This window comes from Herpailurus yagouaroundi, unplaced genomic scaffold, assembly GCF_014898765.1.
Source record: "Herpailurus yagouaroundi ecotype Mexico unplaced genomic scaffold, PumYag 142, whole genome shotgun sequence".
NCBI lineage: Eukaryota > Metazoa > Chordata > Mammalia > Carnivora > Felidae > Herpailurus > Herpailurus yagouaroundi.
In genome coordinates, this window is record NW_024412397.1 from 53,556,210 (window position 1) to 53,570,911 (window position 14,702).

General features: G+C 35.9%; 1 protein-coding gene across 2 annotated transcripts in view; it reads left to right on the forward strand.

The window, feature by feature from the left end:
- Window positions 1-14,702, forward strand: part of NDC80 (NDC80 kinetochore complex component) — a 62,700-nt gene that overhangs the window by 4,336 nt on the left and 43,662 nt on the right. Inside the window, exons 4-8 of one of the 2 annotated variants that reach the window (XM_040479280.1) lie at window positions 1,065-1,188; window positions 1,267-1,439; window positions 2,129-2,231; window positions 11,707-11,796; window positions 14,579-14,672. In XM_040479280.1, coding sequence (XP_040335214.1) covers window positions 1,065-1,188; window positions 1,267-1,439; window positions 2,129-2,231; window positions 11,707-11,796; window positions 14,579-14,672 — 584 coding nt within the window. Of the gene's footprint in view, window positions 1-1,064; window positions 1,189-1,266; window positions 1,444-2,128; window positions 2,232-11,706; window positions 11,797-14,578; window positions 14,673-14,702 lie in introns of both variants that reach the window. The other variant, XM_040479281.1, reaches the window with a different exon arrangement.

A 14,702-nucleotide genomic window follows, 5' to 3' on the forward strand; every position in this document is an offset into this window, starting at 1 on the left:
CCGCGTCAGGCTCTGGGCTGATGGCTCGGAGCCTGGAGCCTGTTTCCAATTCTGTGTCTCCCTCTCTCTCTGCCCCTCCCCCGTTCATGCTCTGTCTCTCTCTGTCCCAAAAATAAATAAAAACGTGGAGAGAAAAAAAAAAAGAAAGAAAAAGAGCCAAGTCTATACACATATTCCTTTTATGGTAAAAAAAAAAAAAATTAAAGATTAAGTAATAGCAGTATGTAGAAAAGTGGTTTTCAAATTAGCAAATTGTCAGGAGAAAAATAGCTAATTAATCCAGGCCCAAGCTAAAGAACTTTTAGAGCCTTGGCAGGAGAGAACTTGCAAGCAACAAGCAAATTTGCAGGGAGAAATAAAGCTCTGATGAACGGAGTTCAGGTGTTAGAGCAATGTTCATTGCAACTTAGTTTTGTGGCTCTTGTTCAATAAGAAAAATTATTATTCTCAGGATACTTAATAAACTACAGTTGTTAGCTAAATTGGGCCCCAAAGTTAGGCAAAAGGAACCATTATAAAGATATAAACAAAGTTTTGTTTAGGGGGGGAGGGCTTAAAATGGAGCATATATGTTGTATCCATTAATAACTAAAAAGTAGAACCCTGTATATTTATGGTAAATAAAAATCAGATAAATAATATTGCATGACACAAAATATTCATGAAAAAAAAGCATGCACAACCTATTTTAACATCTCAAAAGCAATTTTCCCACAAGAAATGATGGCAAATGAAGGGGTTGAGAGTGAAGAAGCGATGATGAAAAGCTAAAGAGGATGGTGAAAGGATTTAGATTATTGGATAGACTTGGAGAATGGTTGATACAGAAGATCTAGTAGACTCAAAGTTTAGATGATAGTATAAGTGTTAATAATGCAAAGCACCACAAGTGCATTTTTCTTTCCACCTCACTTTATACTTCTCATTGTTTGCTCTTTTTCTTTGCTTTGAATAAGAGAAAAGAATTGAACTTTAATGTTTGATGCTATTAAAATATAAAATCACCTTGAAATAATTTACACTTGACCACAGAAGGAAATAGTGTTGACTATTTATGTTTCCAGAACGAGTGGACATGGATCCCGGAATAGTCAATTTGGTATATTTTCCAGTTCTGAAAAAATCAAGGACCCAAGGCCACTTAATGACAAAGCATTCATTCAGCAGTGTATTCGACAACTCTGTGAGGTATTTAATGTTCTCTTAAGTATTTTCCACTAGTTGTTCTATTATCAAATGTTTGACGTTTCATAAAAATTATTGTAGTTTCTTACAGAAAACGGATATGCGTATAGCGTATCCATGAAATCTCTACAAGCTCCTTCTGTTAAAGACTTCCTAAAGATCTTCACTTTTCTTTATGGTTTCCTGTGCCCATCATATGAACTTCCTGACACAAAGTTTGAAGAAGAGGTTCCAAGAATCTTTAAAGATCTTGGGTTTGTATGTTATATTTCTTATTAGCCTAAAGAGATTGTTGGAACACAGAGAAGAATCAAACTCAATTGATTTGTGAAGATTTTGAGTCAGAGAAATCATATCTTTTAAGTTGGTCACTGTGGGCAGCATATGTTAGGATAAATTTAAAAGGAGAGAAAAACCACTGTTTGGAGGTTATTCCTGGACTATTGAAGATGATAGATCATAAGGCCTTCCAACTACTGACGTGAAAAATAAATAGGATGGGCTGGGTTCGACAGATTCTATAGAAGCAAAAAAGACAGGATTGAAGCGCTGGAGAAAGTGGGATGGGATGAAGTCAAGAAGGGCTGTGTAGAATAAACACAAAGAGGATGGATTTGAGGATGAGGAGTACACTCATTGGAATACATTGAATTTGAGGGAACAAACAATCTTTTACAAGTCCAATATACTGGTTGTAAATCAAGCTCTGCAGCTTTAGGGATATATGTACAAAGTAATCTGCAGAGAAGAAACCAAAAAATACACAAAATCATTTGAGAATAAGATAACCAAGGACAGAATCTTGATAAATATGTTACTTCTAAACAAGTCAAGACTGTTGATATATATGTGGAATTTTTCTAATGTAACTTCGTGCTTAATTTAGCCCTTATTTTCACAAAATGAACATTGTTAGCTTATTTTTTTTCCCAATTTTTCATAGGTATCCTTTTGCATTATCCAAAAGCTCCATGTATACAGTGGGGGCCCCTCATACATGGCCGCACATTGTGGCAGCTTTGGTTTGGCTAATAGACTGCATCAAGGTATTTGATTTTTCATTTTAAAATGTATATGTAGAAAAGATTTTTTTTTCCCCTCAAGGTAGTGTTATTTCTCTTTCAGTCTTTCTTTTGCTAGTTATGTCACAGTCTGCATCGGTTTTAATTTTTCAAAGCACATTTGATTTTAAGTTCTTCAAACTGTTAATAAATTGCTTCCAGAGGTGAGAGGAAGTAAGTAACACATTGGCAAGAAGATCATTTTCACAAGGTTTTAAAGCTTTTTAAAAAAAGTTAGTAGGAAATTATTTCTTCCTTTATATACATAATTTTCTTTTCTCTTTTTTTAACTGAAATCCATATTCACTGCAAAAAATTTTGGAAAATACAGAAAAGCACACACAGAAAGTAATGTACCCATAATCCCCACAACTCAGAGACAACAATTTAAAAATGTTGCTGGACTGTAGTTTTAAAGATGGATTTTTGCTGCACAATTTAATGTGTTTTTTTTTTAACTTTGGATATATACTGACAAATTCCCCTTCAGAAAACTTGCACCAGTTAAAAGCTCCTCAACAATGTGTGAGCATATGCATTTTCCCACTCTGTTCACATCATTATTTTAAAATCTTTACCATTTGAGAGGTGAAAAAAAAAAGCTTGTTTAATATATATATTATTAAAGCAATTATGTTTTTGTATGGTTTGTCATTGATATTTTGTGTGTGTGCTTTTTTAGCCTATTTTATATTTCATTTTTTTGCTTCTGCTATTAATTTGAGCCTTTATATATTAAATGCTTTATATGTTAGCTTATCAATATTTTTAATGAACACGTGACAAGCAAAGACATCATCTTTTTGTATTTGCAATTTTTGTTTTCAACTTGAACATTTTTCACATTTATTACAACTGCCTGTCTTTTGCCATTTTTCTATTTTCTTACTGATTTGTAGGAGCACCATTTTGTACATCAAAAACAATCAAATTGGGGAAATTAACTCTTATGGATATGGTGCAATTATTTTTTTCCTTTTTTTTCTTTTGATTTATTTACTGTATTTTGACTGTTGAGAAATATAAAATTTTATCTAGTCTAATTCAGTCTCTTCTTTTATAGTTTCCGAGTTTCCTGTCCTTCTTAGTGCTTGGAATCCTTAAAACTAATACTGTCCCCCTGGCATTCTCTTGGCTATTGGCAATCCCTTAACAAAATACAGGCAGGCACTACATGGATGGATTTTGACCCAAAAGACATCTCAGTACTTGCAGCACCACCATTGTCAAGATAGGAGTGGAAATCCAATACTATAGCCCATTAATACAACTCACATTTTACTGAACTTTATATATAACATTTGTGCATTCAGTTTGTCTCTTCTCAGTGATATCCATGGGCAGTGGATAGCTACCTCTCTGTTCCCACCACCAAATCCTTGTATTGTCAGAAGAACACTTTACCCTTGTTTGACTAAGCAGCTTATGTCATTCTATGTGATTGGGAGATAGCATTTCCACAGTGATGCAGGAGCTCATGGAGTACCTGTATTGGCTTCTGTTGGAGAGAGACCCCTTGAGATGCCTCCAAGTGTGTTATATAGGTTGAAATCCCCTCCTTCCTATCTTGGTTTGCTTGAGGTGGTAGAATTGAACACTATAACAGTGTTAGAATCAATGAGAAATCATAGGCCTCTTGTTCTAATTATCTTTCCCAGTTAAGAATCCTAGAAATTTAGCCAGACTTAGGATGGCTCCTTTAGTCTCTGATTTGGAAAAAAAAAAAAAAAAAAAAAAAATTCTACTTTTTTCTCTACTGTGTTTTTAATTTCATTGTATTGTAAATATCTTTATAAGATAGCTTGAAATTGAAAGAGTATAATGTCTCCCACATTGTTCTTTCTCAGGATTGCTCTGGGTATTTGTGGTCTTCTGTGCTTCTATATAAATTTTAGAATTATTTCTCTACCCCAGTAAAAAAAAAAAAAAAAATGTCATCGGAATTTTGAAAGGGATTGCATTGGTCTGTAGATTATAGATGGCTTTGGGTAGTATGGACATTTTAACAATATTAATTTTTCCAGTCCATGAACACAGGATTATCTTTGCATTTATTTGTGTCTTCAATTTCTTTCATCAATGTCCTATAGTTTTCAACATAGAGATCTTTCACGTTGTTATTTAAATTCAGTCCTAATTATTTCATTGCTCTGATGGTATTGTCAATGGTGTAGTTTTCTTTCTTTTTCAGATAATTTGCCATTAGTATTTGGAACTGCTACTGAGTTTTATATTTTAATACTATGTCCTGCAACACTACTGAATTCATTGATTAGGTCTAACAGTTCTTTATGGAGTCTTTAGGATTTTCTATATATAAAATCATGTCATCTATAAATAGCCATAATTTTACTTATTCCTTTTCAATTCTAATGCCTTTTATTTCTTGTTTTATTTTCTTGGCTAGAACTTCCAGTACTAAGTTGAATAGGCGTGGTTGAGAGTGGGCACCTTTGTCTTGTTTCTGACCTTAGAGGAAAAACTTTCAACCTTTTACCATTGAGTATGATGTTAGCTGTGGGCTTTTCATATATGCCCTTTATTATGTTGAGGTACAATTCTTCTATAACTAATTTGCTGAGTTTTTATCATGAACAGATGTTAAATTTTGTCAAATGCTGCCTCTCCGTTTGCTGAAATTATGATTTTTTCATTCATTCTATTAATGAGTTATATCACATTTATTGATTCATGCGTGTTGAACCATCCTTGCATGCTGCAGTAAATCATACTTGATGATGGTGAGATCCTTTTAATGCACTGCCAAATTTGGTTCGTTAATGTTTTATGGAGAATTTTGCATCTATATTCAGCAGGGATATTGGCCTGTTTTCTTATAGTGTCCTCATCTGTCTTTGGTATCAGGGTTATGCTGACCTTATAGAATAAGTTTGGGATTATTCCCTATCATTCGAAGGATTCTAAGGATTTGCATTAATTCTTTAAATGTTTGGTAAATTTCACCAGTGAATTCATCTGGACTTGGACTTTTCTTCACTGGGAGATTTTAGATTCCTGATTCAATCTAATAATTGATCTGTTTTCCTGTTCAGATATTCTCCTTCCTGATTCAGTCTTGGTAGGTTGTAAGGTTCTGAGAATTTATCTGTCTTCTATGTTGTTAATTTTTTTGCCATACATTGTTCACAGTGGCCTTTTATGATCCATTGTATTTCTGTGGTACCAGTATTAGTGTCTCTTTTATTTATAATTTTGTTGGTTTAGGTATTCATCTCTTTTTTCTTTGGTTAGTCTAGCTTAAAGGTTTGTTGATTTTGTTTATCTTTTCAAAGAACCAACTCAGTATTAGTAATCTTTTCTATTGTTTTCTTGTTCTCAATTTTCTTTGTTTCTACTCTATTGATTCTTTTCTTCTAACTTTGAATTTATTTTGTTCTGCTCTTTCTACTTCCTTGAGGTGTATAAAGTTAGGTTCTTTATTTGCGATCTTTCTGTTTTCTTGGTATATGCTTATATAGCTGTAAACTTCCCTCTAAAAATTGCTTTTGCTACATCCCATAAGTTTGGTATGCTGTGTTTCCATTTTCATTTGTCTCAGGATACTTTTTCATTTCCCCTTTAATTTCTTCTTTGATAGATTGGTTGTTCAGGAGAGTGACGTTTAACTTCCATGTATTCATGACTTTTCCAGTTTTCCTCCTGTTGTTGATTTCTAGTTTCATATTTAGAGAAGATACTTGGTATGATACTTGATCATACTAAGACTTATTTTGTAACGTAATATATATTCTCTCCTAGAAAATTTTCCTTGTACTCATGAGAAGAATGTATATTTTGCTGTTGTTGTATAGAATGTTCTGTAAGTGTCTGTTGAGTCCCATTTGGTCTGTAGGGTTTTCAAACTGCTATTTATTTATTCTGTCTGGATTATCTCTCCATTGTTAAGAGTGTAGTATTAAAGTCTCCAACTATTGTGTTGCTGTTATTTCTCCTTTTAGTTCTGACAGAATTTGCTTTATATATTTAGGTGCTCCAATGTTGTTTGCATAAATATTTACAAATGTTTTATATTTTTTATAATGTTTATTTATTTATTTTGAGAGAGACAGAGAGGGAGTTCACCAGTTGGGGTGGGGGCAGAGAGGGAGGGAGGGTGAGAATCCCAAGCAGGTTCCACACCATCAGCACAGAGCCTACCAGGGGCCAATGTTTTATCTCCTTAGTGAATTGACCTTTTTGTCATTATATAATGACTTTCACTGTCTTTTCTTACCATTTTTACTTTAAAGTCTATTTTGTCTGGTATATCTTTTTTCATCCCTTCACTCTCAGTCTGTGTCTTTAAAACTAAATTGAGTCTCTTGTAGGCAGCATATTTTTGAATCTTATTTTTTGTCCATTCAGTCATTCTGTGTATTTTGGTTGGAAAGTTTAATCCATTTACATTTAAAGTAATTATTGGCGAAGGGTGCCTGGGTGGCTCACTCAGTTGAGAGTCCAACTTCGGCTCAGGTCATGATCTCATGGTTCGTGAGTTCAAGCCCCACATCAGGCTCTGTGCTGACAGCTCAGAGCCTAAAGCCTGCTTCAGATTCTGTGTCCCCTCTCTCTTTGACCCTCCCCTGCTCACACTATGTCTGTCTGTCTCTCTCTCTCTCTCTCTCTCTCTCTCAAAAATATTAAAAATGAAATAAAATAAAATAAACAAATATTAAAGTAATTATTGGCGGGTAAGGACCTATTGCCATTTTTTTTAAATTGTTTTCGACTGTTTTGTAGGTCTGTTGTTCTGCTTGGTCTTTATTCTACTATCTTCCTTTGCAGTTTGATGATCTTTGGTATCAGCGTGCTTTGACTTTATCATTTTTTTATGTATCTACTTTGTGTTGTTTCCTTGTGGTTATCATAAGGCTTACATAAAACATCTTTAAAACTATACCATTCTATTTTAAAGTGATAATTTCAACAACTTCATAAACTTTACACTTTCACTTCTCTTTTTACATTTTAGGTTATTGATGTTACAGTTTACATACTTTTTATATTGTGTTTCCGATAACCGATTATTTTAGTTATGGTTCTTTTTAACACATTTGTTTTTTAACTATTAAACTAGAGTTGTAAATTAATTACACAGTACCATATTAGAAAACCAGACTTTGTATGTTTATCATTACCAGTGAGTTTTACACTACCTTCATATGTTTTTACAATGTTGATTAGCATTTTGTTGCTTCCACTTGAAGAACTCCCTTTAGCATTTCTTGTAAGGCAGATCTGGTGGTGGTGAACTCCCTTAGCTTTTGTTTTGGAAAGCCTATATCTCTCCTTCATTTCTGAAGGACAGTTTTGCCAGATAATGAATTTGGGGTTAACCTTTTTTTTCCTTTCAATATATGTTTCAACATAGCCCAGTTTGGGTTCAACCTATTTGGGGTCTTTTGAACTTCATGGATCTGGATGTCCATTTCTCTTCCCAGGTTTGGAAAGTTTTCACCTCTTATTGCTTTAAATATATATTTTTGATGGGGCATCTGGGTGGCTCAGTTAGTTAAGCATCTGACTTTTGATTTCGTCTTTGGTCATGATCTCACAGTTCTTGAGTTCAAGCCCCACATTGGGCTCTGTGCTGACAGTGCAGAGCCTGCTTGAGATTCTCTCTCTTTCTCCCTCTGTCTCTCTGTCCCTCTCCCACTCACATTGTCTCCACCTCTCTGAAAATAAAGTTTAAAAAAATGTTTTTTAATAAAAATAAATATACTTTCTGTCCCTTTCTCTTTCTCTTCTCCTTTTGAGATTCCCATAATGCAGATACTGTATCATTTGATGATGACCCATAAGTCCCATAGTCTTTCTTCACTGTTTTTTCATTCTTTTTCCTTTCTGCTTCTCTTCCTGGATAATTTCAAATGTCCTGTCTTCTAGCCCACTGATTCTTCTGCATGGTCAACTCTGATTTTGAAACTCTATTTAATTCTTTAGATAAGTTTTTTTTTTCAGCTATCTTTTGTTTAATTTTTTTTATAGTTTTGTTTCTTTGTTGAATTTTTTGTTTTGTTCTTGAATGTTTTTCTTTTATTTATTTATTTATTTTTTTAATGTTTGTTTATCCTTGAGACAGAGCACGAGCAGGGTAGGGACAGAGAGAGAGAGAGAGAGAGAGAGAGAGAGAGGGAGACACAGAATCTAAAGCGGGCTCCAAGCTCTGAGCTGTCAGCACAGGGCCTCATGCAGGGCTCGAACTCACGGACTGTGAGATCATGACCTGAGCTGAAGTCGCATGCTGAACCGACTGAGCCACCCAGGCGCCCCACATGTTTTTCATTAAAAAAAAAAAAAATGTTTATTTATTTTGAGAGAGAGTGCAGGGGAGAGACAGAAAGAAGGAGAGAGAGAATCCCAATCAGGCTCCATGCTGTCAATGTAGAGCCCAACACAGAGTTCAAACCCATGAACCACAAGATCATGACCCAAGGCAAAACCAAGATTTGGACACTTAACTGACTGAGTCACCCAGGCGCCCCTCTTGTATCATTTTTCTAATTTTGTTTAGTTGGCTCTGTGTTCTTATAGTTTACTAATCCACTTTGAGAGGATTATTCTGAATTAGTTCATAGATCTCCATTTCTTTAGGGTCAGTTATTGGAGTTTTATTCATTTCCTTTGGTAGTGCGATGTTTACCTTATTTTTCATGATCCTTGATTCCTTGTGATGGTACTTGCACATTTGAGTAAGTGGTCTCTTCTTCCACACTTGAGAGGATCTCTTTGGCAGAGACAGTTCTTTACCAGTCAGCTCAGATTGGGTTTTTAGATGTGTCCTTATAAACGTGGGGTTTATATCAAGGTCTGTTTTTGGGAAAGGTCACTGTCCATGCTCTGAGGATAGGGGAGAGAGGGAAGTGCTGCTGTCTGAGAACAGTTAGAGAGGACTGCTGGCTTGGTTCCCTGTCCAAGTGAAGCTATAGGGTAGGCTCCACAATTTCCTGGTCAGGCTTCCTAGATAGTTGGGACCAGCTACTGTACTCAGCTGTAGGCAGTGATAAAAATTAGCTTCCCTGCTTTGGTGGGGCAGGAGAATAGCCCCAAAGCCTCCATGGCTTGTTTGGGATCCGAAACCAATGGTATAAGTATGTGCTGAAATCCCTGGTCAGAAGAGGCTACCACTGATTTTTGTCTACATACAAGGAAGGCCATGAGCTATGCTCTCTCTTTAAGTGTCACTGTCAGTAGGGCTGTAGGATGGACCACACAGCCTCACATATCCTCTTATTAGGTTCCCTGGTCAGGTGGGCTGAAGAGTGTAAAGAGCACTGGACAAGACAGCAACTTAGATTCCATGCCTAGGAAGGGGGGGAGGGGGGCATATACATGCCCCAGGATTGGAAAGACTCTTGTTTGGGGATCAAACTAGGCAGGACTATGCTCTAAGTTCCCTGGCCTAGCAGGCCACCATCCCAGCCCTGCAGATGGTAGGGCAACCAGTCAGATTCTCTACTCCAGTGCCACTGTAATCAGAGTTACAGGGTGAGCTAAATATACTCCTAGGTGCTCTGGTTAGGTTTTCTGGTTAGGTGGGACCAGAGGCTATATTTGGCTTTGTGGGCTACTGAGATTTCCATGAGCTCTGGTTAGGAGGGTTGGAGGCTGTAGTCATCAGTGGGCAGGGCTGTGGATTAGATTCCCTACCAGAGTAGAAGAAGGATGCAGAACAGACCCCAAGACCAGCAGGATTCTTCTTGGGTAGCTAATCAGGCAAACCTTTGGCCAGACTAGGTTTGCTGGCTTGGCTCTGCAAATGAACAAAGCCCCAGCCAAGCTCTCTTCACATGCTCCTGAGCTAGGCAGTTATTATCTAGGTGCTCCAGCTAGGCTTTCAGGTTGGCCAGGGCCAGAAGCTACACTAGCAACGGGTGGGGTCGTGAATAAGTTCCCCTGCCTGAGCAGAGCAGAAGAACAGACCCCAAAGGCTCTTTGTGGTCTTCACTTAAGCCAACCCATGCCCCAAGTTTTCTGTCCAAATGAGGTCACCAGCTTTCTCTGTGGATGATCAGTTCTGCCTTCCAGGCTCTTAATTCTAAGTGTTTGTGAGCCAAACAGCTTTTCAGGTGTCCCAGCTAGGCTTTCTGGTCAGATGGGGCTAGGAGCTACAACCGAGCAGTGATTAACTCCCCTGCCTGGGCAGAGTCGTTTGTCCCTGTATAAGGGTCTTTTTGAACTTTGCAGAGTATCAACAATATTCACGTGGACTTTTGACATGACAGCACTTTCTTTATCTACCCCAATGACAAGGTAGAAGATTCTGTTCTTAATCTTGGGCTCTGCTATACATGTCTTTCAGATTTAGTTAAATCTGATTGTCACTTGAGACCTTGTCAAAGGAAGAAGTAAAGGATGAGTTGATAGAGCTCACCTACATCCACCTTAGATATACAAAAAAGTCTTATGACTGCCTTTGGAATAGGAAAGGTGTAGATACGGCAAGCAGCTCTGGGCTAAGAACAATATTCTCGCTCAGGAATCTGGTGTGTAAGTCCTAGGATAAGAAAAGTTAATGAAACATTTTTAGCAGAAACCACATTCTTTTACATTCCTAATGCATAGTCCTTTTCTTAGAAGCTTAGTGTGCATTATACTAGATACACATTTATATATTTATATTTTATAGCAAATTCACTTATGTTTTCTAGAGTATTTTTCATGTTTGGAAGGTTATATTTTTAAAACAACTTATAGGGGAACCTGGATGTCTCAGTTGGTTAAGCATCTGACTCTATTTTAGCTCAGGTAATAATCTCAGGGTCGTGGTATCCAGCCCCACAATTGGCTGTGCACTGGGCGTGGAGCCTGCTTAATATTCTCTCTCTCCCTTTGCCATTTTCCACTCGTTTGCTCTCTCTTTTTCTCTCTCTCAGAAAACAAAAAATATAAAAACACGTGTTCCAAAATGGAATTTCTTTGCCTTAAAAACTTTTAGCCATTTTCTTTTTAGCTTATCAATTATAAATATCTGAATATTTTGCTATAATCTCTATTTTTCATTTTCAAGCTTAAACAATTGTGTTTCTAAAGATTTTCTATTATAATCAATCTGAAGTTCATATTTATACATACCAAAGGAGTCTGTTGTTGATATGTAAGCACCAAACTTGAATTCATAATCTTTCTGGTTCACCTGTGGCAAGTTTTTTTTAGATTCTCAGAGTTGCATTAAAATGTATATATATGCTTTCAATGGATTAATAGCAGCATAAAGATCAGCATATTTTATAGAACTAAATATGGAATCTATCCTTTTTTAATCCTAGTGGATTTAGTTACTGAAATATCAAAAGGATATTTTAAGCCTCAATAAAATAACGTCTCAAGAGACTTTCATTCATGCAGTAATTTAAATCCTTCTAAAAATGACACTAAAACAGATTTGTCAAAACATGAAAACTATGTGTTTTTCTCCTAACCTTTATCAACTTAAATATGTTGCTTGTGTACTTATCAGTTACATACCGCCATGAAAGAAAGCTCACCATTATTTGATGATGGACAGCCTTGGGGAGAAGAAACTGAAGATGGAATTATGCATAATAAGGTACCACAAACATGAGAGTTATCTTGGTATTATTAACTGTGTCACTATTGAAATTAGTCTTTCGTATAAGTTGTCTTTTTGCTTCCTGAAAAACTTCTAAAACTGATTTTTTTTTTTATGTTAATAGAGGGGTGCCTGGGTGGCTCAGGCGGTTAAGCATTCAACTTAGGCTTAGGTTATGATCTCATGGTTCATGAGTTTGAGCCCCACATTGGATCTCCACAGAACCCACTTTGGATCCTGTCTCCTTCTCCCTCTCTCTGCCCCTCAGTTTCTTATGTGCTCTCTCTCTCTCAAAAATAAACAAACATTTATAAATAAATAAATAATAAGCAAACAAATATTAATAGATTTACTCTTGGAATCACATTGTAATTTCTTAAAACTAAGTAGGCATAGAAATTTCAAATGTTGGGGCTCTTGGGTGGCTGAGTTAGTAAAGCATCAGACTTCGGCTCAGGTCATGATCTCATGGTTCGTGAGTTCAAGCACTGCATCGGGGCTTCAGCACTGAGCCTGCTTCGGATCCTCTGTCTCCCTCTCTTTGCCTCTTCCCGGCTCATGCTCGAGTGCACACTCACTCTCTTTCTCTCTCTCTCTCTCTCAAAAATAAATATTAAAAAAAAAAAAGGAAATTGAAATGTTAACTAAGTTAAAAATGCAATGAAATTAGAAGTAAATCATAACATTATTTTATGTATAGATGTAATATTTCTTTATGTTTTAGAATGAAGATATCAATACTGATAACATAAGTCTAATATAATTCTTTGCCAATACAAAGCATAATCTTTGAGTCTTAAAATATTACATTGTAGGTTTTTTGTTTTGTTTTGGCCTTTTTAGATAAGCATATTGCCACTTAGATCTGAGTTATCACTTCAAAAAGGGGTTGAGATAAAAGTAAACAGGTGGTCAAAATTGGTTCCCAAACCACATTTTATTGGAACTGAAACTATGTAACTAACCCCACCCTGTTTCCTAAAATGAGCAAATTTATGTGTGTAAATGGAGCAAATACCAACTCCAAGGAATAGTTTATAATATTGAAATTAAACATTAATGTGCCCTAGTACATGTAAAAGATCACCATGCAGGTCCCTAAGAAGAAAAACTATTTTCTGTTTCTAATTCTAACCTACGCTCTTTGAGCATCTGCCTCGAAAGTGGCAAGAACTTCAGTTTCATCTTTTATTTCTACCTGGGAGATAGTTCAAAGAGGTATCTGAGTTTTTTTGTTTTGGGGTGTTTTTAAACAGAGAGTAACCCTACCTTTTACTGCTTCAGCAATGACCCCTGCTGGTGAAATAGTTAGAAAGCCTTTGATCCTACTTGAGAGAATTTTCCTCCCATGTTGCAATATGTGTACTGGACTAGATTTAGTTGTACCTCAGTTTTCAAGCCAAATATAATTACAGCATTTATTAAATATTATTTTTTTTATATTTATCCTAAAGGTTAAACCAGTAAAAGGTATTTTCACTCTTTTAGCTATTATTTCAGATGAAAATATACAAAGCAGCACTTTGGAAATTATAAAGTGCTATTTTTTAATTAAAGAGGGTTATCAAAATATCCAGTTTCACCAGATTCTTTGCCTCAGCTTTGTAGATCCAGAAATTCAGTTTGTTACTGACAGAGCATTTGACTGCAGAAATTCAATTTGTTTTTTTAATCTGCAAAATCAAAATTGACCAGACTTAAAGAAACTGATTCATTGTCACCAAATTCATAAGAGACTGATCTGAAAGAGAATGAAAATGTATTAATTTATCATTAGTGGTATACCTTTCCAGTTAGAAGAATGCTATTCAGGGTATCCTTTCCATATCAACCAAATAATATGAAGGTTGCTTAATTAGAGAATCCGCTCAAAGGGAATTGGTTTGTCTTGAGGGATATTTCTTTCATCTAGGCTTTGGAAAATTCTGATCAGCCATCCTCACCTCCTAACAAAGTATGCATCTTCAAAGTGACCAAAGCACCACATAACTACAAACTGTAGTGTTACTTTCTTTTGGATAAATATTAAGGATTCTAGTACTCTACTGTTTAGATCTCTACTAACCATGCCACTTTTGAGACTGAAGTAACAATGTATTTATAGCCTTCATTCTGATTTTCACAGCTAGACATTGTCAGTTTGATTGTACCTAGGTGATCATCAATTCATTTACCTTTTTCATAAGGTTCATTCATAGGGATGATCTATCCCTAAAGGTAAATGTGCATTTTATGTTGAATTTGTTTATTTTTTTTAATGTTTTTTTTTTTTTTTTGAGAGAGAGAGACAGAGCAAGAAGGGGGGGAGGGGCAGAGAGAGAGGGAGGCACAGAATCCAAAGCAGACTCCATTCCAGGCTCTGAGCTGTCAGCACAGAACCTTACGTGGACCTCTAACCCACAAACCATGAGATCATGACCTGAGCCGAACTCGGAGGCTTATCCAACTGAGTCACCCAGGCACCCCTGAATTACGTTTATTAATAAGCTTCCTTATTTGACCTCAAAATTCTGAAGGTGTGGTTTCTTTACTAAAAATCACCATTATCCAAATTTAAGTGTTCTTTTCATTCTCATTCACATTAGAAACAGCAGACTAAGCAAGTCTGTGTAACATAATTATATATCCTAGGTTTGTGTCTCATTTATAGGAGTTCATATAACTACTTAGTAGTCTTGACCTTTCTTTTTTTAATTCAAATTTAAATTCCCACTTAGAAAAATGGAACACACTAAATAGAGAATAATGGCTTTTTCTAAAATCTGCTTAACCCAATCAGTTGTTTTTGGACTACACCATAAAATGCTATGAGAGTTTCATGACTGGTGCCGACAGCTTTGAAGAGATGAACACAGAGTTGCAGTCAAAGCTGAGTAAGTGTTCTCATTCCTAGTGTGCATGCT